We start from the raw sequence: 26,836 nt of genomic DNA, 5'->3' as shown, positions 1-26,836 counted from the left end.
AAATAATAAGTATAATTATATTGTTTACATTTATAATTGAAGTATTAATTTATTAATTACTATGTGTATCCAACATGATTTTATTATTATACTGTTAATAATAATAATTGCATCTCATTTGTCTTTAAATGTGTCACAAAGGAAGACTTCCAGGACTGCACCACAAATCATATCATATAAAACACACACACACACACACACACACACACACATATATATATTTCACTAGTGATGATAATGCACTTTTAAGTGCATATAAAACAGTAGTATTGCAACATACTATAACATTAAAAATGTTACTCTATGTCTTGCTTTTCCTCTGTCCAATTAACTGTTGGCAATATCAGCCAAAAAAAAGGATAGATAAAGGTTTGAAAAAAATCGAAATTATTCACACACAATTTAGAGATCAATCACTAATTGAAAACTGTGCATACTGCAGGAAGCATGTGACTTAGGGACTCCTGGATATGCCTACAAATAATAGCAATATTATGCTGTTCTCAGCAGGACACAATGTGTGCATTTCTTTGTTTATAGAAAAGGTGGAGAGGGTATCCGAGGTGAAAGTATGCGCTAGTTTCTCTTGCTGGTTTGGCTGCAGTTTCTTTCCCGTGTCTGTGTGTGTATGTCCCAGCTGTAGCAGAGGGCAACTCAACTTGTGAGATCAAGTTAAATATAGAACTCTTATTTACACAGCACTGCTGTCGGCCCTGCCGGGCACATCACACACACAGAACGACTGCAGACACATATCTGAAACAGCAACCATACACACACAAACACCAACACACACAGTGTCAATGTTCATGTTCCTGCCTGTCTCCCTGTTGGCAGGAAATACTCAGAGAGACGTCCTGGAACAGACTGACGGAATGAAAAGCTTACTCAGCCGTGGACGGGGAGAGAATCAGAATGAGAGCAGGATGTAATTGAAGAGAATGGAAGTTCAAACATGTGGCTATGACAGCTAAGATAAGCACAGACACATCGCTGGGCAAAACATCCGGGACGTACCAAGAGCTAAAGCTTTGTTTTGAGTGGACGGATGGAGGAGAGTATACAACACCCACGCCTTGCCCTGAGTCCAATATGAATTAGGCCAAAAGTCTGTGGACGCCTGAAGACCACACTCATAATGATGAGTATAAGAGACAATAAGAAAAATAATATTAATCAATTAGATGTTTACATTGTCTGAGGAAATTGCACTAAACTGCCCATCAACAGTGCTATGGTGCTCTTGGTGGCTGTCAGGATGCATCGCCATGTTCTGAGGCCAAATTCACGACAATCTTCTTAAAAAATATATATTGTAATTAGCTCTAAGTAGTTTGCAACAATGTTCTTAAATGCAATTCTTGAAACATTTTCATTTACATTTAGGCATCTAGCAGATTCGAAGTGACCTATACAAGAGGAACAAAAGCAGGCCGTCAAAGAGCCAACAACATTCGTAATACACAATGCCTCTTCTTCTCAAGAACACAACAGGTTTTGGTGTTATCTGGTGGCTCTTGCCGAAGACTCGCTGATAAACTCTGCCTAGCAGATTACATAATAATAATAATAATAACCCCAGAAAATATTAAGAAAAGTTTTTGGCAATACAAAATATTCCTAACTTTTTTTAATTATATTAAAAATAGCAGTTACATAGATTTTTATAGTGGTAATCCGGCACCTGGGTAGTTTCTAGGTGATTGCTCATGCCAACATCATCTGATTTCATTCATGAGCCACTTTTAAATGGTTGCTGAAAAAACTAGACTAGATGAAATTAACATCTGTAATATTGGCAAATGTTGAAGGCGGTGCCAATATTTTCCTCAGCAAACAATCCACTTATCTATGATGTTCATGTAATCATGTGATTTTCAGTTAAAATCTGAATAATTACTAGTAAGAAAGTAGAGAAAATTTCCCATCCCGCCTCCATCTATTTTTACCAATTTACAGTAAGTCCCACCCATACTCATGCACCGGCTGAGTCAGAAGGTGACATGCCGGTCGCTCAAGTCAACAGAACAATGTTTTGACAGCACTACAGAGCCAGTGTTTTCACTTTTCAGGAAGTCAACTGTTGAAAAACCAGAAACATACTTTAGAAGATGTTCAAGGTACATGCCTGGCATTCCTTTGCGGAGATGATACAAAATTTAACACATACTTGAGTTATGAAGTAAATTCTAAACCAACCCTCTACGGACACCTTGGCAATTGAATCGCCATTGGCTAGTAAATTTTTTTTTTTTTGTTTACTCTCCAGACTGATATGCTAATATACACACTGTATATATTTTTAAAATATATACTGCTTTTTAAATATCTGAAAGTACACTCTTAACATCAGTCAGTGAAGCATTATAATATGATAATCAAGTATTATTTAATGTATTATTATTTAGTTTTAATTCTAATTATTTAGTAATTAGAATGAAAACTTGGTTACCATGTATGAATGCATAGATATTTTAACTGAACATTTTAACTGGACTGGTGGTGGTTCTTTGTTGGTCATTCAGTGTTCCTGTAAAATAAAAAAAAAATTTAAAAAAAGGCAAAACCTAACAATAATACTTATAAGATGATAATAATAATAACACAAATTCTACTAATAAGCACATTATAAAACGCACTAAGGATTAGCGAGCTACAGGATTCATGTATATTAATCAGGTTGTGTGCGTTCGCTTGAACTGATTTGCTGAAAATCAAAATGGGGACAATAATAGGTGACCACCAGCTAATGAGATAGCTGTTTGCGCATTAGCTCCACCCACTACCGGACAACTCAACAGTTCTTAAAAGCTGGAAAAAAAAATCATAGGAACTCCGTTATTTTGACAGAAAAATACAACAAAGTATATCGTTTACATGTAGTGCATCAATTCTGCATGTATGTAAGACTCTCTCACTCTCTCTGCTCTCACCAAAGCGACGGAGAGTGGTGCACCTTTATAGTACAGTTTACGGTATGTCAAACAAAGGTACACTGTGCATCCATTGAGATGAACTGAGAAATATCACTGATCGCTTGATGGAGAGTGACACTCTGAAACGCTCAGCCAGAGAGTGTTCGGCGAGTGAACATGCATCTGAGCTAAACTTATACTTAGCCTCCAACTCACATACTGGTGAGCAAAATATGACAATTTATTAGCCTTTGGCTAATATTAGACATCATTTAGTCACCCAGAGTGAAGATTTACTCGCAATGTAGAGGGTTGTAAACGATGGGTAAAAATTTAGCTTGAATAGCTAGAAGCTTTTGCATATGTGTCACATGCTTGTCTCAAGTATGTTTAAGACCATATAGTTATATCTGCACAATAAACTGGCGTAGGATAACACATTTTAACAATGAAAACAATAGGAACATTCTAAAACCACAGTTAAATATAATACGACTGAGCAAAATGTCCAACATTTAAATGTATATATTTTTTTTAAATGCAGAAAAAAAAATATAACCAGAATACAAAGATCCAGGACATGATTTTGGTGTCCCTCTTTGCATTTTGTTGCATATCCTAATTTGGTGTCACTGCATAATAATGTGTGTGCAAACAAATAGATGCACTCAGGACACCCACTACAACAGAGAGACAGAAAGAGAGAGATGAATGAAGTGAGACAGGGAAAAATAGAACGAGCACACTGTGTGTGTGTGTGTATTTGTGTGTGTGTGTGTGTGTGTGTGTGTGTGTGTGTGTGTGTGTGTGTGTGTGTGTGTGTGTGTGAGTGTGAGTGTTGCAGTGTTTATGTCAGTCTGTTCTCTCATGTCAACCGAATTACACACAGAACACTTATATAACACACCACATTATTGCTCATTTACAACAACCCTTCTGCTGTCTCTCTCTCTCCTTGTTTTTCTCCATGTGCAGGCTTCTGAATTTTTTTAGTGAAGCCCTGAATGTTTTTAATCATCTTGTTTTTCACACTAACCTTTCATGCCTTGTCATTTCTTTCACTAAGAAAATCATTCAGAGGTGCAACCTACTCCAGAAATCATTCTTCTGACTGCTGCCATAAGTCTTACTGACATACAGCATACTGATGGTGTTCCATTCAAATGTTACAAATGTTTAGAAATAACTAAAGCAGAACAAACAGAAATTTACTGCGTCTGCTGTACTTGCAAACTCTTTTTAAGGGGTCATCAGATGCCCATTTTCCACAAGTTGATATGCTTCTTAATGAAAAGTCTATAACATTCTTTGTTTAAAATTCCTTAATAGTAGTATAAAACAACACCCGTTTTACCCTGTCAAATCAGCTTTGTTTTTCAGTAAACCGTTTTAGTCCAGGTTTCTTTAAATGCTAATGAGCTCTGCTGACCCCTCCCCTCTCTTATGTAGGGGTGATGAGCCGTTCTCATGATACTGTTTACTTTAGCCGTGAAAGGGGAAATGATTTAAAGAGATTAAAAAAAAATAAAAACACTTGGTGGGATCTTTATCATTATAGGATGGTTGCGTACACACACCAACACATAACTTGTATAGTGCATGTAGCATCCGATGACCCCTTTAAGAACAATGCATATATGAATATAGTATAGAGCAGGGTTCCTCAATTAGTTTTCGCTGAGGGCCAAATTCTTCCATCAATGCCAAGCCAACGGCAACTGACCTATATATATATATATATATTATTATTATTATTATTATTTTTATTACAATTATTATATTATAGTTGCTCATGTTAAAATATTCAAAGGGGTCACAAGATAAATATTCATATTTTTACCCCAGTAGTCTATTTTATTCAAACAATTATGAACATTTTTGCATTTAGATACTGAAGAACTTTGCCTGTTGACAATTAAAAACAAGCGAACAAACAAAAAAATGTGGATCTCCATTAGGGCTGGGCCATAAAACAGTAACGATATGTATCGTTACGGACATGTAATCGATATCAATAAAAAATGCATTCGATAAAATGTTTGATATATTTTTTTCTTCGTCAGAAGAAACCAGAGGTTACGAAGCAAGTTTGGTTGCATGAACAAAGGCACTCGCTCTCTGGTAACCTAGCAACGTAGGGAGTTACACGCTACCAGCCAATCATGTAACAGTTTGGTTGCGCCATATCGTTGTCTTGTGTTGGATTCTTCAGTAACAGAACTTTTGTGGAGTGATAAGTGGAAAGCCATATTTGATCAGTGAGGGATGTAGATAAGATGACTGACCTTTGCGCTAATTCTGACAGGCACCCGCGCATGTTACTGAGAGAAGGAGCAGAGAGAGAGAGAGAGAGACCCTCCTCCGGCTCTCACAGTCTTTCATATAATTGACTTTAATGGCAACCAACTCAGTTGCTATTGTTTCCTCAAAAAAACTTAATTTCTTTTCCACTGAAGAAAGAAAGACATGGATATCTTGGATGGCATTGGGGTGAGTAAATTGTTTGGAAATTTTCATTTTGAGGTGAATTAAACCTTTAAGTTTAAAATATTTTTTTTTTAAATAAAATATATTTTTCTCCTGGTCCTTATTTGAAATAGGTCATAAAAATATCAATAATTATCGATATCGACCGATATGAAACACTTATATCGTGATACAGTTTGCAGCTATATCGCCCAGCCCTAATCTCCATGTCTGCCATGCAAATCAACTGTTCCTGCTCATCTCCAGACTCTTCTCTCCACTTTCACCTTATTGCAGATTTAGTTATGACATCTGTCAGCATTAATATTTGTATACTTAGATTTTTTTAAACACCGTGTGTCCCAACCAGACGTGACGCGGCGCAATAAAAAATATATTTTCTATGTAGTTTTTGTCCTAGCCACACGTGACAGCGACACGTGACAATAAGCGAGACGGAATTCTATTTTAGAAATGGTTTTTATTTTCTGCGATGTCGCAGCAAAAACAGCATACAAAATATGACAGTGATACTCTCAGGTAATGATTATGTGCTTTATTCAATGTTAAAAGTGTCTAATGTGAGTTTGAATATTATTTTGCCCATAGTGAAAGCAACAATAGTATGGAAGTAAAATAATGACTTATGTCTTTGGAACAAAAAAGCATGCTGAATAGCACTAACTGAAAAATAATGCATTGCATTAACAGTACTTGCATTTTAATGCCTTGAATTTCCAGGGCTTGCATTGTTAGGTCCTGAAATTTAATATAGTTGTTCATTTAAGCTGTGAATATTTCAATTCAAAATATTTCACACACCTTTTCATAATTAAAAAAATCAATAATTCATATTCTCGTTCCAGAATTCACTTCCAAAATATTAAATCGGTTTAAAAATACGATGTATAATATTCGACAGGCAAATTTCGGTCCATTTTATTTCACTTTCCAAATTCGCTTCCACAAATTCAGTGGTTAAAATTCGGCAGATAATTCGCCCTTTAACATCCGGGAGCTGCAGGAATAGCAGTAGAGCACAGAGGCATGATCTCCATCTGCTGTCAGTCGCTCACCAGCAGGTGGTGCAAGCAGCTGTTAAAAAAGGCCAAAGCAACAGGTGGATTAAGTAATACAGTTACAAAAACTGATCTGCAGAAATTAAGCAAGCGCTAAGTAGAAGTTTTGATTATCGGTGCATGTGGAAAAGCTGATTGTGCGTATGTTTATTTCAACATCTCTGCTGTTACCAAGTAAGCAGCATTCAAAAGGAGATTATAATGGTGTTTTACCCAACGCTGAATTACAGAACTAACATTACTTCTAAGGAAGACATATATTGCTTTCGGTTGTTTAGTTTCCGTAACTTTGTGTCATGGCTTGGGCTGTAATACTGGGGATCAAATATTTTTTTTTTAATCGTACTACATCACCAACAAAATGAGCTATTTGGCATTTCTAACACAACATAAAAAGTTAAGTGCATTGCATTATGGAATACTCTATACCAGGGTTCCTCAATATGCGGCATGCGGGCCACATCCGGCCCACAAGATGGTATTTTTAGACAGACAGACAGACAGACAGACAGACAGACAGACAGACAGACAGATAGATAGATAGATAGATAGATAGATAGATAGACAGCATAATCTAAACATTGATTAAAGATTAGAAATCGATATTGTTAATCCAGCACTAGCGTCTGCACAGCTGATATGTTTACCTGCTGTAGTGTACCCACACAGTGTGCACAAAATAGACACTAATTTAAATGTCATCATTTCAGTCAGTGATTTCAGCCCTCCAAAGTGGTTTCAGTCTATACCAGAAAATATATTTCAGCCAAATAATTTACAAATTAACACTAGACTCTCTTGTTTGTTAATGTATTTGGAGAAAGGTATCCCGTTCTTCTCAAATGCAGTAATTTGGCTCCAAGATGTAACAATTTCAAAATTTAAGAGTGTCCTGTTCCACCATTTAATTAAAAACATCCCAGGAGGTCTGGGCTAAGCCCCGAATATACGCTGACCCTGTAACCGGTCGTCTCTCTCTCTGTCTATCGGTCTATCTCTAGGTTCAAGCTGAGGTTACATTCCTAATGTTCTGACAACCAACAAACACTGTAACTCAACCTCTATCCTGCTCTCCTCTTCGGTCTCTCTCTGCATCTTTAGGAGCCTTTAACTCCTCCTTCCTGTCAGACAATATGTCTCCCTTTCTCTCTGTGCCTGTGGTAATCACCCGTTTATTCATCTATGGGTTCAGGTCTGGGTCTGGGCTTGTTTAGCTCTCATTATGAGCGGCCCAAAGGGCGCTGGGAGAGGACGGGAGGGGGTATTAATCAGATTTGGGTTGGTTAAGCCCAGCTTAAGTGTGTTAGCGGGGTAGAGACAGGCCCTATGGGAGAGCAGTCACACACACACACTTATCTCACTATTAGATTATGCACTGCCTTGCAGTGACAGAGTGTTTTAAGCATCAGGACCCAAGGCATTTTTTTACATGATCTGTCTAACATCAGTGAAGACAAACGGATCACAACTTCACTGGGTCAACAAGTGGTCCGTCTGATCCATTCTATTTATGACAAACTAAAACCAATTAACTACTGCCCTGAAAATCAATAGTCAAACATTACATGCCACGAGACAATACTAAAAATAGCAGCCATGTTACCGGGTAGAAAGTGTAACTAACTGTCAGTGAAACACTCCACCGGACAATATATCAGCTATTTCAAAATACATTTACAATGTTAAAAATAGCAGTCATGTTATCGGGTAGAATGCAAATATTTCACAGTTGCACTGTTAAAGGCAGGCAGATTTTTTTTTTATTTGTTTAGATTATTGTTTCATTGACCGTACCTATGAAAAAGCTTAAGCCACAAGGGTTGCTTTATTTGAAATAATTTTTTTTTTTTTTTTTACAAACATCATTTTGGCTGGGTGGTATATCACATTTAAAATATATTCACAAGGAGTTTGCTGGTTAAGCAATATCATTAGGGACAAAAAATATTAATCATAATTAATCGATTCAAAATTAGTTTGTTTCTTTACATACTATGTGTGTGTCTGTGTACCGTGTATATAACTTGCTCTCTCTCTCTCTCTCTATATATATATATATATATATCTATATTTAAATACTTGCATGTATTGTATTTGTATGTAAACACTTGTATATAATTTGTTATATATATAAATATAAATATTTTATATATAAATACAAAAATACCTTCATATATAAATGCATGGGTTTGCATTTATATATACATAATAAATATACACAGTACACACAAATATAGTATGTAAACAAACTTAAACTTAAAGGCCCAATAAAATTCTTCCTTGTCTCGCTTAAAAGGGATGTTTAAGAAATCAAACTGATTTAAGCTTAGGCAACAATGGCATTAGCTGCAAGTACATTTACATAAAAAATGTTCCATAATAAAACGTTTCAGTAAAATCAAAAACAATATTTCCTTAATCTAATCTGATCTTATGACGTTAGATTTTTTATATATATTAAAATTTTGACATTTACATTTAAGCCATTTCAGACAAACATAAATATCATCATGGCATAATATTTTCAGTTTATCATCTAACCTTGGTTGTAGGTCAGGTCGAGAGGAGGTCCGGCATCGCTCTCCACCATGGCCCTTGTTCGTTCCTGGGCTCGTGAGGGATGGATCGGAGCCGCCGTCTCGCCATTGCGGACGGAGAGGGGAGAGGAGGCGCACGTCTGCCGAGCCAGCGCCGCTGCACAAGATGGCCGCCAGCCCAGCGCCGCTGCCCAGGATGGCCCAGCGCCACAGCACAAGGTGGCCGCTGCCCAAGATGGTCGCCGGCCCAGCGCCACTGCCCAAGATGGCCGCCGGCCCAGCGCCACTGCCTAAGATGGCCGCTGGTCCAGCGCCACTGCCCAGGATGGCCGCCGGTCCAAAGTCATGGCACAAGATGGCCGCTTGTCCAGCGCCTGTACACGGAATGACAGCCACAGTTGACCCTCCATAATCGAGTCAGGTTCCCTTGACCCTCCAGAGTCGAGTCAGGTTCCCGTTGACCCTCCGGAGTCAGGTCAGGTCACCGTTGACCCTCCAGAGTCAGGTCAGGTCACCGTTGACCCTCCAGAGTCAGGTCAGGTCACCGTTGACCCTCCAGAGTCAGGTCAGGTCACCGTTGACCCTCCAGAGTCAGGTCAGTACACCGTTGACACTCCAGAGTCAGGTCAGGTCACCGTTGACACTCCAGAATTAAGCACTACCACAGTGAGACCTCAGGAGTCAAGTCAAGTCACCGGTGTTCTCCATGGGCAAAGTCAAGTCACCATTGATATTCAGGTGCAAAGTCAAGTCACCATTGACCTTCAGGTGCAAAGTCAAGTCACCAATGGTCTTCATGGACAAGGGCAAGTCACCAGTGATCTTCATGGACAAAGGCAAGTCACCAATAATCTTCATGGGCAAAGTCAAGTCACCAATTGTCTTCATGGGCAAAGTCAAGTAACCAATGATCTTCATGAGCGGAGTCGGGTCACCAATGATCTTCATGAGTGGAGTCAGGTCACCAATGATCTTCATAAGCGGAGTCAAGTCACCAATGATCTTCATGAGCAGAGTCAAGTCACCATTGATCTTCCTGAATCCAGTCTAAACTCTGCAGAACTACCAGAGCCTCTCCACGTCTCTGCTGAACTACCAAAGCCTCTCCACGACTCTGCTGAACTACCAGAGCCTCTCCACGTCTCAGCCGAAATCTCTGAGTGCTCGACTGATCCTGTCGTGGCCACGGAGGCCACCCTTAACTTGTTCATGTTCTCTATTTCAGCCTTACCTGACCAGACTTGCTCTCCTGGGTTATCGATCCCACTGTGGTGGTCCTCTGCTCTGCCCTGGTGGGCTTCGGTCTCGACCGCACGGCTGTGGTGGTCCTCTGCGCTGCCATGGTGGGCTTCTGTCTCGTCCGCACGGTTGTGGTGGACCTCTGCTCCACCCTGGGTGGCATCTGTCTCGTCTGCTCGGCTGTGGTGGTCCTCTGCGCCACCCTGGTGGGCCTCTGTCTCGACCGCACGGCTGGGGTGGTCCTCTGCGCCGCCCTGGTGGGTTTCTGTCTCGTCCGTACGGTTTGGTGGGCTCCGGTTCCACCTGCGCCGTCCCAGTGGTCCCCAGTTCCACTTGCTCCACCCTGGATTCCTGCCCTGTCGGCACTGCCCTGGGCCCCGGAACTCTCTGACCCACCCTGGTCTCCTTGTGTTGTTGTTTTTATTTTATTTATTGTATTTTTTCACTTCCTGTCTCTGTTCCCCTCTATGAACCTGGCCCTCCGTCCCTACCCCTGAGCCTCCACCAGTCCACCTCCCTCCTGGTCGCTTGTTTTGTCGGTCATGTCTTGGAGCGTCTGGTAGCCGCTCCGTAGAGGGGGGGTTATGTCACAGTGTCTGGTTTGTGTTCCCTGGGTAACCACTAGATGTCCTCCTTCCCCACGGTGTCTGTCACTTCCTGAACTACATTCCCCACGATCCCGGTCTCCTCATTGCATTAGCATTGTCATTTCCCTGTGTATATATACCCTGTCTGTTTTAGTATGTGTTACGGAGTCCTTCTATTGATCACGCCAATCCTGAGTCTGTTCTTGCCCATTTGTCTTGCCTGTTTATGTTTGATTGATACTTTGGTTTTGACCCCTGCCTGGACTGGATATTGATGTACGGTTTTCCCTTATTAAAACTTACTGCTATTGGATCTACTTGTCCTCTGTTCTTGTGTGGGGATCGTGACAAAAAGTGATTGCTTTAGAGTACAAAAACAACACAAAGACACAGCTCTGACATGAACTAGATTGTTCCAGTTTCATGATTTGCTACCATCTCTTGATTTTGACGTCATAGAGAAAGAAAGTAGGCCAATTATGTTGCCAAGCAAAAAGCACTCAAATCGGCCCTTTCAAAGCCTTCAATTATTTCCCATGAATTCTCCAGAACAGAGATGGGTCTATTTGCTTTACGAGCATGTGTTTTTGTCTAGAGTATAGTGTATGGATTTGATAGCTTAAGGACCATGAGCATCAATTATTGCTAGAGTGGGCAGCTTTAACATAAATAGTGCAGTGGAAATGGCCAGCATCATTATTTAAACATATTCATTTGTTTTTGTAAGCAATATACAAGATGAGGTCCACTAGTGTATGACATCTGAAAATATGCTGAAATATGATGCTGTTATCTGAGAGAAAGGATATGAATGAATGAAGACCTTGGCAGTACAATGACTAAACATACATATATATATATATATATATATATATATATATATATATATATAGTTTTTTGTTTTTTTGTGTGTGGAGTGGAGCTGGAAGTAGAGCCAGTTAAATAAGGGACTGGCATTAATTACTTGCTGATTATTGTGTTATTATCGGCAATTCAGAAGATGGTAGAAGAAAATACTGACATTTGATATTGCTTGACTCATTGTAATGTTGTTGGCAGCACAGTGTATACCATTTTGCTCAAACAAAATTCATCCATGACTACTTAAAAAAAAAAAAAAGTTCTTTATTTTTTGTAACTTAATTCAAAAAAGTAAACTTTTGTATATTCCAGATTCATTGCACACAAACAGAAATATTTCAAGAGTTTTTTTTGTTTTAATTCTGTTTGTTACGACTTACATCTTAGGAAAAATTTGAATATTCCATTTTGAGCTTGATTAGTTTTATTAATTATGAGTATAGTTAGCTAGTTCAGAACATGCAACCACAATTATGGGAAAGACTAGTGACTTGACAGTTGTCCAGAAGACAATCATCAACATCCTCCACAATGAGGGTAAGCCACAGAAGGTAATTGCTGAAAGGGCTGGCTGTTTACAGAGTGCTGTATCAAAATATATTTATAGAAAGTTGACTGGAAGGAAAAAGTGTGGTAGGAAAAGGTGCACAAGCAACATGACTTCAGCCTTGGGAAGATTGTCAGGAAAAGCAGATTCAAGAACTTGGGAGAGCTTCACAAGGAGTGGACTGAAAGCTGGAGTCAGCGCATCAAGAGTCATCACGCTCAGACATCTTCAGGAAAAGGGCTACAGCTGTCACCTACCTAAAACCAAGCCACTCCCGAACCAGAAAAAAAAAACATCAGAAGCATTTCACGTTGCTCAGTGGTTCACAGTCCTCTTTTCAGATGAAAGTAAATTTTGCATTTCATTTGGAAATCAAGGTTTGGAGTCTGGAGGAAGACTGGAGAGGCACAGAATCCAAAGTCCAGTGTGAAGTTTCTGAAGTCAGTGATGATTTGGGGTGCTGTGACGTCTGCTGGTGTTGGTTCATTATGGTTTATCAAGTCCAAAGTCAATGCAGCCATCTACCAGGAGATTTTGTAGCACTTTATGCTTCCATCTGCTGACAAGCTTAATGGAGATCCTGATTTAATTTTGCAGCAGGAATTTAGCACCTATGTCAGGGATCTAGGAGGGAGGACCCAATTGCAGTGTAAGGTAATAAGGTTTTATTGAAAAAACAGACTGGTACAAGAGGGTAGTGAAGTGAACAATAGATACCACAACAGGAAAACAGTACACAGGAACAGCTAGGGGAGGCCACTGGGAAAGCTTCAGGAAACAACTGGCAGAATACTTGGCAACAGAGGGGGCAGCAAAACCAGGCTGATGGAGAAGACCACACAAGGCACCATAGAGCAGAGCTCAGACACTTGTTAACCACTGACTCTGAAACAGACCAAGTGCCAGGTAGGTAGAACCAGGGGACAGGTCAGGAACTCGAACACAAGACTAGACAGGACAAAGCTCCACAAAAACACAAATTAAACTCAAGACAAGGAAATATATAAGCAAATGAACTAATAAAAGGTTAAGTAACAAAATAAGAAATTACCAATTTAACCAACTTAAAGAATAATCAAACAAAACCAAGAACCAAGACTAGAGAAACTAAATAAATATTACAAATAAAAGCCAAAAGCAAGAACAAACAAATTACTAAAATAAGGAGCAAGACAAAAACATAGAACTACAAGGACTAGACAAGGGCACAAGACCAACCAGACAAGGAGACACGGACACATATTCAGCCACAGACAGAGGGGGTGAGAATGACCATGAACCAGCAAACACAAAAGGGTAAGGGGCACTATAAATAGGGAGGGAAATACATGAGGGACAGGTGAGCACAATAAGACTAACCAGGCTAACAAGAGGGTGTGGTAAAAAGGAAACAAGGAGGAGGGGCTAAAGGAGCACATGGCAGAGAAAACAATTAACAAGGCCAAGTGCCGACACTAGACAAAAGAAACAAAACATATAACAAAGTGACAGTGCCAAAACCACTTCCAAGTGATTTGCTGACCATGATATTATTGTGCTTGATTGGCCAGCCAACTCACCTGACCTGAACCTCACAGAGAATCTATGGGGTATTGTGAAGAGGAAGATAAGTAACATCTGAAAAACAATACAGAGGAGCTGAAGGCCATTATCAAAACAACTAGCATTGCCACAGACAGTAATTTCAAAAGGAGCCCCAACCAATTATTGAGTGCATAATTAAACCTACTTTGGAGATCTTGAACATTTCTGTTTTGTAAATCTTTTTTTGATTGATCTTTTAGAAAATTAAAAAACTAATTTTGAGATACTGAAGCTGTAAGTCGTAACTATCAGAACTCAAACAAAAAAGTCTTTAAATATTTCAGTTTGTGTGCAATGAATCTAAAATATAAAAAAGTTTGCTTTTTTAAATTATATTACAACAAAATAAAGGACTTTTCCATGATATTCTATTTTTTTTTTCATGTACCTGTACTTAAGGGGAATTGTACATATATTTTTCCCATAAATATAACCAATTGCGTTAATATATAATTGGACTTGTAATCACTTATCTATCATGCAAATATGCCAATTAGAATATTACATGGCCAAAACATGTATCAGGCACCAATATTTCTGGTCTAGGAGGAATACAAAGGAGTAATGGTCATATTAAGGACCTGGCGGCTGCCATTTTGAAAACGGGGCCTTTCTTGGAGTCAAACTTTGGTAAACTTTTAGTATGTTTTTAAGTACATTTGATACTACTGTAAACCACTGAGAAACGTTTTGTTAGAATTTTTTTGGGGTCAAGACATATTTGCAGCTGACTATTCTTTGCTGAGGGTAACATCATATGGAATTCTCAACAACAATCAACAGACACAAAAGCGTTAAAAGATTATTTCTGCTGTGATACACTAGTATGGAGCCCAACAAGTGCCAATCGACAATCAAGAAATCAATGAAACAATCACATTTGAAATGTGTGATTTATGCAACCACACATTTGTCAGCAACAGGAAGGTTTTTTGCACAGGTTATGACAACACTGGATGTATAAATGGAGGTGCAAGCTTTTATGTCTCACCTGCATCCTCTCAGCTGTGCAGGACACACTTATGCTGCAAAGTCATTCACAAAAACACTGAGTTGCCAACTACACAACATGCTTTCACTCCTATGCTACAAATACATTACACAGACAAAAAAGTGCTAACTTGATATTTTGGGGATTTTGTTTGATATTTAGACTATATTTTGTTGAGTGTTTTTATGTGTTGGTACTTTGGCAGATTTAGGCGGAATTATAAGTAATAAGTGACAGAAATTAACTTTTTCATTAGGAGATGATACTTGTCCCTTTTAATTGATTACAGAATAATTTCTACCTGTATAACTTTTTTCCTAACCATATTATATGTATGCATCATCTTTTATGCTGAATTCTTAGATAAAAATAGTGATAAATTCCATCAGAATAAAACAACACTATAAATAAAATAATCTGTAGCAACAAAATACTTTTTACATTACATTTTTGGCACAGAGGCTGCATTTAAAGCAGCATTATGTAACAGCAGATGTATTTACACTGCATACTTGATGCTATACTAGATATGATTTAATATTAATAAGTATATTAGTATATGCATATGCAATACTGTATTATTAATATTCATATTTTGAATATTGAATATATTTAAAAAAAAATCAAAATAAACTAGAACCCTTAGTAAGTGGAGGAAAGTCATTGTTTTAATGAGTGAATCATTGAGTCTAGAGCTGAAACAACTAATCGATTTAATCGATTAAAATCGATTATTAAAATAGTTGTCAACTAATTTGGTCATCGATTAGTTGCTAAATAACTTTTATTTTCCGTAAGCAGCTCATTTCGTGCATATTTCAAATCTGCGGTGACCAAAGTGTGGCAGTAATGAGCCACCGGAGGTTTTACTCAGCCAGTACAGCAGGAGAAGTAGCGAATAGCCAATAGCTGGCCTCGTTTTATGTCACGTGCTTCCCGAACAGCGTCTTTGCAGCATTCAGCAGCAGTCAGCGGGATGTGGGAGTACTTTACTTTGAGCCTTCAAAAAAGAAGAGTAACCTGTAAACTCTGCACTACTGAACTGTTTACGGGGTCGTTCATATATCGCGACTTTTGCACGCTCAAGTTCGTTATTTCCAATGTAGGCACGCGGTATGCGCGCTCATAATGGAAGCGACGCGAGCCGCCCGTTCTTCCAGGCGCGTCCGCACCGCATAGAGTTAAAAACATCTCAACTTTTCAGAATGCGGCAAACGCACCGCGGGTCATGTGACAAGAACTAACCAATCAGCTTCATCCTTTCCCGTAACAACGCTGAAAGCTCAGCAAAGATGAAGGAACTGCTGATCATAGTTGTATATGGATTGCCATTTTGAAATAAATTTAGTAGCAGAGCTACTGCAAGCGATTTTTAGAGCTGCAAATCCATTTATCCTTTGCTGAAATTTCCGCGTCTTCAATGAGAGAGCACCACATGGTTGCTTAGCAAAGGCAGACGCCTCAGGGGCGCTTCTGCCCGAGCGCTTTGGAAAGGAGGAGAAAGCAGCGCGCCTATCGTTTTCCACGCGTCTTTAGGCGCGATATGTGAACGGCCCCTAAGACTTTTATTTGTGCAGATTCTCCAGTACAATGTTGTTTGCAAATGTTTATTTGTAAAAGCTGATAACATTGCTTTTTAACACTTAACATTTAAAGCTTTACAAACATGTTCTGTGATCAGTTTGTCGTTTACCAGTTCATAATTCAGTCGTGCAGCCTAATGCAGCAGTATGACTGAATGAGAGAGGAAAATGTTTAAATATAACGTTATTTGAAATGCACTTTTTTCTAAGTATTCACTGCTCTTTTTCACAAAGCAGGTTTTTTGTGTGTGTTCAATTTTTTTTTTCTGGACAACCTTCTGATGGATTTTACTTTAAATTGTGAGTTCCATTCAGGTTTCATGCCATTGGCACTTTATTCGATGGATTGTTTACAATTTCACAGCAAAAGCTATAAAGCTGTTTCCCAGTAAATAATAAAATGCAATGTACTGCAATTTTATTCTGTTTTATCCTTATTCTTCGTGAAAATATGTTCTTAAAGATTCCTTAATAAGCTTTGTTCAGGATGTTAAACTACTTTAGGAGCTCTAAGGACTGCCATGGTGAAAACATTATTTGAAATCTCCTTGTGAAATTTGCTAGAGTATGGGTCAGTGTTTTGATTGCAGAAGAGTTCGACAAAGGACCACAAACACACAATAAAACAACTCCAGGTATATTTTTGATGAGGATATGACAATGCAAAATGGTTAAAATCTCTTAAAAATCTATGCTGAATGATAAATACCCTTTATTTATAATTTACTTGGGGGAAAATGGGCAAAACTAAAATATAAGTACATAAACCGATTAATCGATCAATCGTAAAAATAATCGACAGAATAATCGATTATCAAAATAATCGTTAGTTGCAGCCCTAATTGAGTCATTCACTCAATTGATTAGTTCAAATTGCTGATTCATTCAAGAACAAAGCAAGTGTCTTTATGAATGAATCATTGAATCCCTAATTTGTTCAAAGATGCTGATTTATTCAGCAACGAAACACCACTGGTTCAAAACACCAACGGCTCTATTTGAAACGGTTGTTACCGAAACAGAGCACAAACAGAAAATACTGACATTATTGTATCCGCACAATATTAACTTCTTACTCAAATGTTGCATAAATCAGTATCACATATGTAATCGTGCTGATATTACAAAAAACTTCATAACTATATTAAACAGAAATAATAGAAAAAGACTGAGAGGCATATTGAATTTCATGGTCATTCTACTTTCTTAAAGGTGCTCTAAGGGATGCCGGGAGTAGTAACTTCTTGTTGACGTTCAAATTGTTGCCAAACAAAACGGAGGCTAGCTAGACCCTCCCTCCTCCTCATCCGTGCACTAACCCCCCAAACCCCACCCCCAAATCTTTCTTGTCGGCTATTGGCTGGAACAGTTTGTTATGTTTTGTGGTGCGGGTGAGCCCAGTTTGTTTTTCTTGTTGTTTGTGGAGCCTGTGGTGTCTAGAGAGACCCCGTTTTTTTTACAGTGTGTTCAGGGGACAAGAAGCTAGCGGATAGTGAGGAGATGCTGGATGTGGCAAAAATGTTTTGGCCTAAAAAATGTGTGACATCACTTAGAGCACCTTTAAATCTTGGTGTGAAATGGTGCATTAAAGGCGTGTTTCTGTATAATGTCAGCTTCCACATTGTTAAAACAACAATTACGATATTATCGTAGACGATACATATCGCACACCCAAAGAAACCAAACCTAAACCTAATCCTTCTGCAACCATTTACAGTAGATTTCTCAGCAAAGCAAAATATCCATGAACAACGAGAACTTCTGAGAACCCTTTCACTACGTACACAAGGACCTTTTCAAAGTAAGTACAGTCAACAGTAGACACACATCGTCTCCTTGTTTCTGTGAACACTTGTGTAACTCTGCAAACATGTGGTTCATTTGGCACCAGAATACTTCCTGCTCTCAGCCAATCATATGTCAGCATATGTTACCAGATGTCATTCAAGTTCAGATGAAAGTATTCAGGTTCAAGTGTTGTCTTTCCACCAGCCTGCACACACAAACACTCACACAAATGAGTTTCAAATAATTATGTCCTCCTCTTTACAACAGAATTCTGATTCTCAGAAAGGCCAAAGCAAAACTCAATTATCTGGAGCAGACATGAGTGCATGTGTGTGTGTGTGTGTGTGTGTGTGTGTGTGTGTGCGTGAGTGCTTTCAGCTGGTCCAGTCAGAGATGTTTTACTTTAATATCATGTATTTTAATGCACATTCTTGCATGAAAAATGTAAGTCTTGCACAAGTCTGCAAAGTTGGACAGGATGCCTTTCTTTTTGGCCTTAAACGCACATTTGAGCACGTACACTGCACACATTGAATATTATCCTATTTCTTGTAAAGTATTCAGCTTTGCAGAGTTTGATTCAATTTAGTTAATGGAGGTCAGAGAACATCTTACTTTTTGTAGTAAAAAAAAAGATCAAATTCTCGCCATTAACAAACCATTAACTACGACTTTTGTCTAAATAAACTCTTAATTTTCTGCTTATTAATAGTTAGTACAGTGAATGTTAAGTTTAGTAATGGGTAGGGTTAGGGATGTAGAATATGCTCATGCAGAATGTGTGCTTTTTAAGTACTAATAAACAGCTTGTATCAGCTTATACTAATAAACATCTTAATAATAGGCATGCTAATAAGCAAATAGAGTTAATAGTAAGAATTGGTACCTATACAAAAGTGTTACCTTATTTTCTAGTTTTAATATTCCATGAAAATGATAGATGCTGCTATGACCGTAAATACAGTTTGGGGTCACTATGGGATATTTTGAGCTAAGGTGCATTAAACTGATTAAAAATAACTGTAAATACATTTAAAATTATACAAAGGATTTAGATTTCAAATAAATGTTCTTCAAACTTTCTGCTTAAAGAATCCTATTGTGGTTTTCACACTTCATTAAGCAGTACAACCATTTTCAACTAATAATGAAGGTTCTTGAGGGCCATATTAGCATATTAGAATGATTTCTGAAGGATCATGTAACATTGTCTTTCATTGTAATGATTGATGTAGTAAGCCATCTGTTTAGACTTCGAAAAGCTGCTATGGGATGTTTTGTTGAAAGCCAGGGGATGCATAATGAACTGTTAATGTGATCGGCAACATAGGCATTTCAGCATCAGTACCATTCAACACCACACAATAAAACAGACAATGTAAAAATAAAGAAGTGGAACAGGCCTAGATCAAATGTCCATGCGAGATGAAGCCTGAAGCCACCTGAGATTTGACCTTAGACGAGAATCTCTAAAGACGCCCCGTTGAAGAAGCAGCAGTGATCCTATCAAAACATTTTTGTACTGCTTTGACTGATAGAATGTGGACAGGTTAAATAAGATCAGACGCTTAAAATAAAAAGTAAATCATAAAAACTCTAAAAAGGTGTATTTTGAAAGATGGATGTGAGTCATATTTATTATGGAACAACAATGCACTGACATGTGAAGTGTGTGCAAAGGCATGCTATACATGAAAAGAATTTAAGAATAGATGCAAGTAAGAATTGTGCATGTGTAAAAGGAGTGTGTACAAAGGTCCGTGGGTGCAGCGTGAAGGGGAGTGTGTATGTGTGTGACTGTCATGTGAATAAGAGGCAGTGCATTCCTTCACGCTGAGGCTTGTAATCTCTCTGGAAACCCCACCTCAGCACTGAGAGAAGCCGACTATCAAAGATCTAGTGTGTTTGATCCTGATCGCCCCCTGTAAAGACCCTGAGCCGTCAGTCTGATGACTGAGACCATACGGACACATCAACACCCTCATCTCTCACTCTCATTTATGAGGGTTTTATCGTGCAAGAATATGATACAAACATATTGCTGCTCAATTCATGTTATGATGCTAAAAAAAAAACTACATGCTGCAGTTAAGATATTAAGTATATAATTAATTTTTTAGCACTCACTATTCTGATTCTATTTTTAAAAAAAATCTAACTACCTTTCTAATCTTTTTGTATTCTATTTTCTTTTCATTTATTATATAATTATATGTATGTGTGTATATGTACATAAATATAAATATATATATATATATATATATATATATATATATAGAAGACCTCTAACACTAGCTTGCTCTATTGTTTTTCTATTCTGTTTTTTTTTTATTACCTTATTTAAAAGCCCTTGCTACATGTACAGTACAGTAGTTTAAGCTAACTGAGACTTGTTATAGCACTTATATATCATTGCTCTTTTTGTTGTTTTTTGATTTCTTCCATTGTAATCGTTTGTAAGTCGCTTTGGATAAATGCGTCTGCTAAATGACTCAATGTAAATGTAAGATACATGCTGTTTTATGAGCCTGTATCAACTGGGATATGCCAAGGAATATTTCATCAAAAAACATTGAAAAAAAGTGCACCTCATAATAAAAAAAGGCTCAAAATTTACTTACTCTTAGGCCATCCAAGCTGTAGATGTTTCTTTCTTCATCAAAATAGGTTTGGAGAAACATAGCATTACCTTACTTGCTCACTAATGGATCATGTGCAGTGAATGGGTGCTGTCAGAATGAAAGTCGAGAAGTGAAAAATGTCATGCTTGTAAGAACCAAATCCTGAGAAGCAATCCATCTCCTGTTGTGCTCTCACTTTAAAATCCACCAACATGTATTTGTTTACAACTGTTTAATCGTTGCTTGATCTGTGCCTATTTTTCCCCTGATTAAGACTAGATTACTTTCTCCATTAAAGTACTCATATTTACTCAGAAGCAATTGCTTGAAGTTAAAAACGTCTTGATGGATTAACAAACATCCTGCTTTTCACTTCACAAGATGTTAATTGATAGACTGGAGTCATGTGGATTATTTGTAGATTACTGAGATGTGTTTATCAGCTGTTTGAAGTCTTATTATGACGGCACCCATTCACTGCTGAGGATCCTTTGGTGAGCAAGTGATTTAATGCTTAATTTCTTAAAATCTGTTGCAACGAAGATACAGACTTATTTACATCTTGGACAGTAAGTCCAAGCATCCAAGGCAACAGTAAGTTTCCAGAAGCATTTTTAGCGATTAAGTAGCTAAACCATTCAAGACAGACCTTCTTCAACCTCTCCTTCCTATATTGTGACTACTTACTTGCATAATGTTTTGATTTGAATTAAACATCGTAACGTGATTCAACTAACTATATTTTTATTTTTTTGCCTGTGGTAGTGAGTGATCAGTGTTGTGCTTTAAGATATGCCAACAACCACAAAGGGTATGGGAAACTATATTTTAAAATCCAAATACAATGTGATGCACAACAAAAAAAACATTAGGCAGTTCTTTATGAATTGGAAATGTCAACTTTGTATATGAAATGCTGTTGCAAAACAGATTAAGAAAATTCAATTTATCATAACTCAAACACTATTTTAATAAGGTAAATGATGCATGTAATGGCACACATGCTATTGCACAACACCATTTCTTATGTAATTTCGTGCTTGCAGAGAGTGTTTGCAGAGAGCTAGCCAAGAGTGAGGGTCTCCTGGTGGCTCAAAGTTCCCTAACATAAAGCATCTTATCCATACACCTCCAACAAACTTGTACTTTTGACCTAACTGTAATGCTATCTTTACCAAAGTGATGCTATGGAACTATTTGACCAAAACAGTACAACCAGTGTATGATTATGTGAACAACTGGAGGTCCACAGACTGCTGGGATCCCTTAAAAACTTATAGACATTTCTTATATAACATAAAAAAAATACTCATTTTACAAAATGTATTTCTAAAGGCGGCCATAGTTTCAGTAGATGAGTGTAAAAGCATCAGTAAACAAATGCAAATCTCTTTGTTGGACAAAACAATAGCTGAAAAAATCAGGATGAGGCAAAGCATGTAAAAGTTGTTAACTGCGAAACTAGGTCAACACTACTATGCATAATGTAGTCATGTATGTTAATGTTATTACAGAATTTAGCATTTTTGTACTGAGGATCCCTGAGCCGCCTGAGAGTCTGATGTACGTGATCTTTTGGCTAAACATTTAGTATACTATTGTTTCTGACACTCTTTTGGTAAGATTTAAGTGTTTACGTCCCTGTTTCTATGTCAAAGGTCATGGATGCGTGACCCTGTGCACCCTGGGTCACCATCCACAACGGCTCAGAGATACAGCAGATGGACTCTTTTAAAATTGGTTCAAGCAAAATTACTGCACTTACTTTCTCTCTTCATCACATTTATCTCTCACATATGACCCATAAAACACTATTTCACCATTAAGCACAGCACAATCCCACATCCACAAGTTTCCCATTAACCTTATTCTGAATTTCATTCATATTCTCTGTTCCATTAATGCTCAGCATGTTAACGAGCTGTCATAAAAGCACAGCTCTCAAGAGCCAAGATCTGCGTGATTAAATGTTTTCAGAGCCATGTGCTTTATATGACTTGCTAGATATTGCTATATTTACAGACTGGTTGTTAAAATATTCCAGACTGATAATGGAAAGAAATAAACAGGCATGTTAAATCCAAAGTAAAGATCTGCATGCTGCTAATATGCAGACAAGAGCATCTCTCTCTCTCTCTCTCTCTCTCTCTCTCTCTCTCTCTTTCTGTGTGTGTATGTAAGTGGGTCAACCAGCTGGATTTAAATATCAGTATAGGAATGACTGAAACAAATGGAATTAAATCAGACAACTTAGAATGTGGTTTAGTTTAAGAGACTCTACAAACAAAGTGTTTAGCTGAATGAAAACGCACGTACAGTGGTTGGATCCGCTCCAGTGCTGATGTCTGATGGATGAGCTGAAGGGATGGGGCATCTTGTCCGGGATCAGACATCCTCTGCTCTGATTATAGTAATCCATCATGAGGAAAGGGTTCACATCCACACTCTCATACATGATCAGGTCGGACTCGATTCCTCAAGACAACAGCTGATCCACGACTGTACACTTCACATAGAGCGTTAACACAGAGATGGAGCCATCCCAGATATTCCCAGAGGAGATCAGGAACTACAGAAGCGAGTAAAACTCAAGCTGAAGCGCTTGTGCATGGTCAGAGATCAGTGAAATCAATGTCCGCGGAAAGACTTTTTGCAAAAAATATAGCCTATTCTCATACAGGCTCAACAATGTCTCAAAAGCGCAAATGTCTAAAGACGTGATATGACGTGAAAGATATGTAGCCTATATGTTTTAGACCATATATAGCTACTGCATTTACTTCAAATCTTGATCGGTTAATACAATAATAAAATACAGAACGAACGAGGCATCAGTAAATCCATCAAATGTCCAGTGTTGAGCGGTGAGTTTGGTCCAATATTATTTGCGAAGCTCCGATTTAGTGATGTGATTATTTTCTTGATACCATAAAACTCGTGCAACGATTTTAAACAGGATCCTTTCTGAATGTTTAGTGTCCTCCTGGTTATAAACAGCACACAAACGCGCGTTTAATGAGCTGGTGTGCGCGTGTGTTATTAATCCGCGCGGTTACCTTGTGTTCACGCGCTCGGAGCTGCTGAGAGTGTGAAAGGATCTTGACCCGAGTGAGCAGCAGTCTGTGTGTCCCGCCCATTAATGATGACGAGCAAGTGACTGCGTTCTAGCCACGCCTACATTTAAATATCTGCCCTTTAATCTCTGCCCGTCTCCAAAGCCCCGCCCACATTGCGTCTCAATAACTTTTTCTAAGTCAAACTAAATAACTAAAGATGACATGTAAGTTTTTTTAGCTGTAAAAAATAAAAAAATAAAAAATAAATTATAATAATAATCATATTTTTCAACTGTCTATTATTTCAATACGTTGGGCTTTTAACTCCCCAGCTATTCATTCATTTATTCATTTCCATTATCTGACAGGAGCTTTTTTAGGTGTTCTTACCAAACCATCCAATAGCCAGTATGTGCAAATTTAGATTCAGAAAGTTCTTTAAAGTTTCATTTCATCTTAAAAATCTACCTAAATAAATAATGAAAATAAATAAGCTAATACATTAATAAACAAATATATATATATAAATAAGCAAACAAACAAAGCATTATACTAAAATACATTTGGTTAACAAAGTTCATGATCCAATCTTTATTCCAGGACATCTAATGAAACTATACAACTTAGATTATTTTGTAGTCGGTGTACCGAACTAAATGTGCCATATATTTCAGTGTTTCAGTTTGTTTTATATCTGCAGGTAAATTGACCAAATAAAGAAATAAGTTAATGAATTAAAATTAAATAAAAAACACATTTGTGACCCCGGACCACAAAACCAGTCAAAAGTAGCACAGATATATTTGTAGCAATATTCAACAGCAAAATTATCGATTTTTCTTTCATGCCATAAATCATTAGGATATTTAGTAAAGATAATGTTCCATGAAGATATTTTGTAAATTTCCTACCACATTAGTAGAAATGCATGGCAAAGTACTTCATTTAGACAACTTTAAAGTTGATTTTTGCAATATTTAGATTTTTTTTTTTTTACCCTCAGATTCCAGATTTTCAAATAGTTGTATCTCGTCCAGATATTGACCCACCTTAAACCATACATTAATGGAAAGCTTATTTATTCTTAATGTATAAATCTCTGTTCAAAAATTGTTGTAGTCCAGAGACACATTTATTTAAAAAGGGCATATATATATATATATATATATATATATATATAGTACTGCATCGTTGTGTTAAATAATTCAGTCCTTTAATAATAGATTTGACATTCGACTGAGTCAAGGTTACTGTTGAAATTACTAAATTTGCAGCAGGGATCTCTGAGCCTCCAAACAGAATAGAAGCAGTCTGCAGATCATGAATAATGTATTTTCACAACTCATTGTCAATATTTCACAATTTCTGAATTACATAATGCACATCCTCTAAGTTTTGTTTTTTTTAAATCAACTTCAGAGTTCCTTATTCTCAACTAGTTTGGCCATTCTCTAGTTCTCACGTGGCTCATTTGTCTCTCTCTCTCCATTGCCGTCTTACTAATTTGCCTAATTTTATGCGGCTGAACTTTCGCTGAACCCATGGAAGCAGTCAGCCTCACCTCTCCATGACCCACTCCATGACACCGATTCGCTTCCATGCCTTTCTCATCTGACATCACACAAAGGAGTTCCACCTTGTTCACCGGCCTTGCATAACCACACTCAGCAAGAATTGCGCTTTCCTTTGAATGATGCGCTGAAAGTTTCCAGAGAAACAGCCTCAAATGAGTCACAAAACAACAGCCACATCTTGGAGGTGGCTCAGTAAACTTTTGTAAGTGCTTATATCACTCTTATATCACTCTGAATATCCAGTTTTATCTCACAAACTGATTCAAGAAAGTGTCCCCCAAAAGTGTTTGGATCCTAAATGTCATTGCATTAAATAACAAAATACAAAACCAAGTGGCATTCATTTTAAATAAAGTTTTCATGGAAAATGATTCACAGAAAGGTTTTTAAGCCTGACATGATAAACCAACAGATGCACAGTTTGAAATGAAGGCAAGATTGTGCTACTTTGCGGATCATGGTCCCATTATTGCAGGGGCGTCCAATCCTGCTCCTGGAGGGCCACTGTCCTGCAGAGTTTTATTCCAACCATCTCCAACACAGTTTCCTACAAGTTTCTAGTGAATCTGAAGACCTTGATTAGCTGGTTTAGGCATGTTTAATTGAGAACAGAGCTAAACTATGCAGGACATTAGCTCTCCAGGAACAGCCTCATGCATTATTGGAACACACTCAATAGTTTATGTGATGATGTAGATACGCTGCTAAAACACAATGAACTTGAGGGAAACCGACTTCATTCATCTACTAAAAATCACTGCAACACCAGCTTATTAAAAGTCACCGTAAAAACAAGTTTTGTTCTAAGAAAAGCTCTAGTATCATGTTCGCAGATGTCACCAGCTTTAATATGTATTTACCTAATGCAAGATAATACATAACATTATGTGATCACCATGTGCCCACTGTACGTATGTTCTGAATTTGGGTCAATAAAAAACAAGTGTTGTGTACTCCTGAGTCAAATGTCATGGTGATTCTAAGCAGAGGGTGAATATAAAACAGTGTTTTAATGCAGTACCTGCTGATAAGACAGCAAACTCAGCATTCCTCTACAGCACTTTCCCTTCTCCAGTCTTTCAGTACACTGAGACCTGGACCACTCTACAATCACAGCAGCTGAATGCTAGATTATCTGTAAGCACGTATTTCATAAACCAACTGGTTTAGTTGCTTGTCATTATGGATTTCCCACCATTAAACAGCAAAAGCAACTAGTCACTCACCCATATATACAGTACAGTTTGGAAAATGGATGAATTATTACATTAATTAGATTGAATCAATTAATGCTTAATGTTGCAACCGACCCAGTGGATCTTACAGTATGGTGAGTGAGTTTCATACTTCATCAGCAAGAGGAAATTGGGCGTGAGTTTTTGTAACTCACTGGGAATGACGTGCAAAA

At 37.8% G+C, this 26,836-nt stretch overlaps 1 protein-coding gene across 2 annotated transcripts in view; it reads right to left on the bottom strand.

Moving 5' to 3' along the window:
- The window catches only part of LOC132122063 (retinoic acid receptor alpha-A), a 74,772-nt gene that overhangs the window by 15,802 nt on the left and 32,134 nt on the right, over positions 1-26,836 (bottom strand). Inside the window, exon 1 of one of the 2 annotated variants that reach the window (XM_059531935.1) lies at positions 23,115-23,508. The exons of the other annotated variant lie outside the window; for it this stretch is intronic. Coding sequence (XP_059387918.1) covers positions 23,115-23,253 — 139 coding nt within the window. The 5' untranslated portion in view covers positions 23,254-23,508. Of the gene's footprint in view, positions 1-23,114; positions 23,509-26,836 lie in introns of those variants that run through there. 2 annotated transcript variants of the gene reach the window in all.

The sequence above is a fragment of the Carassius carassius genome, chromosome 40, assembly GCF_963082965.1.
Source record: "Carassius carassius chromosome 40, fCarCar2.1, whole genome shotgun sequence".
In the NCBI taxonomy this organism is placed as follows: domain Eukaryota; kingdom Metazoa; phylum Chordata; class Actinopteri; order Cypriniformes; family Cyprinidae; genus Carassius; species Carassius carassius.
This window is presented reverse-complemented; position numbering and strand designations above follow the sequence as displayed.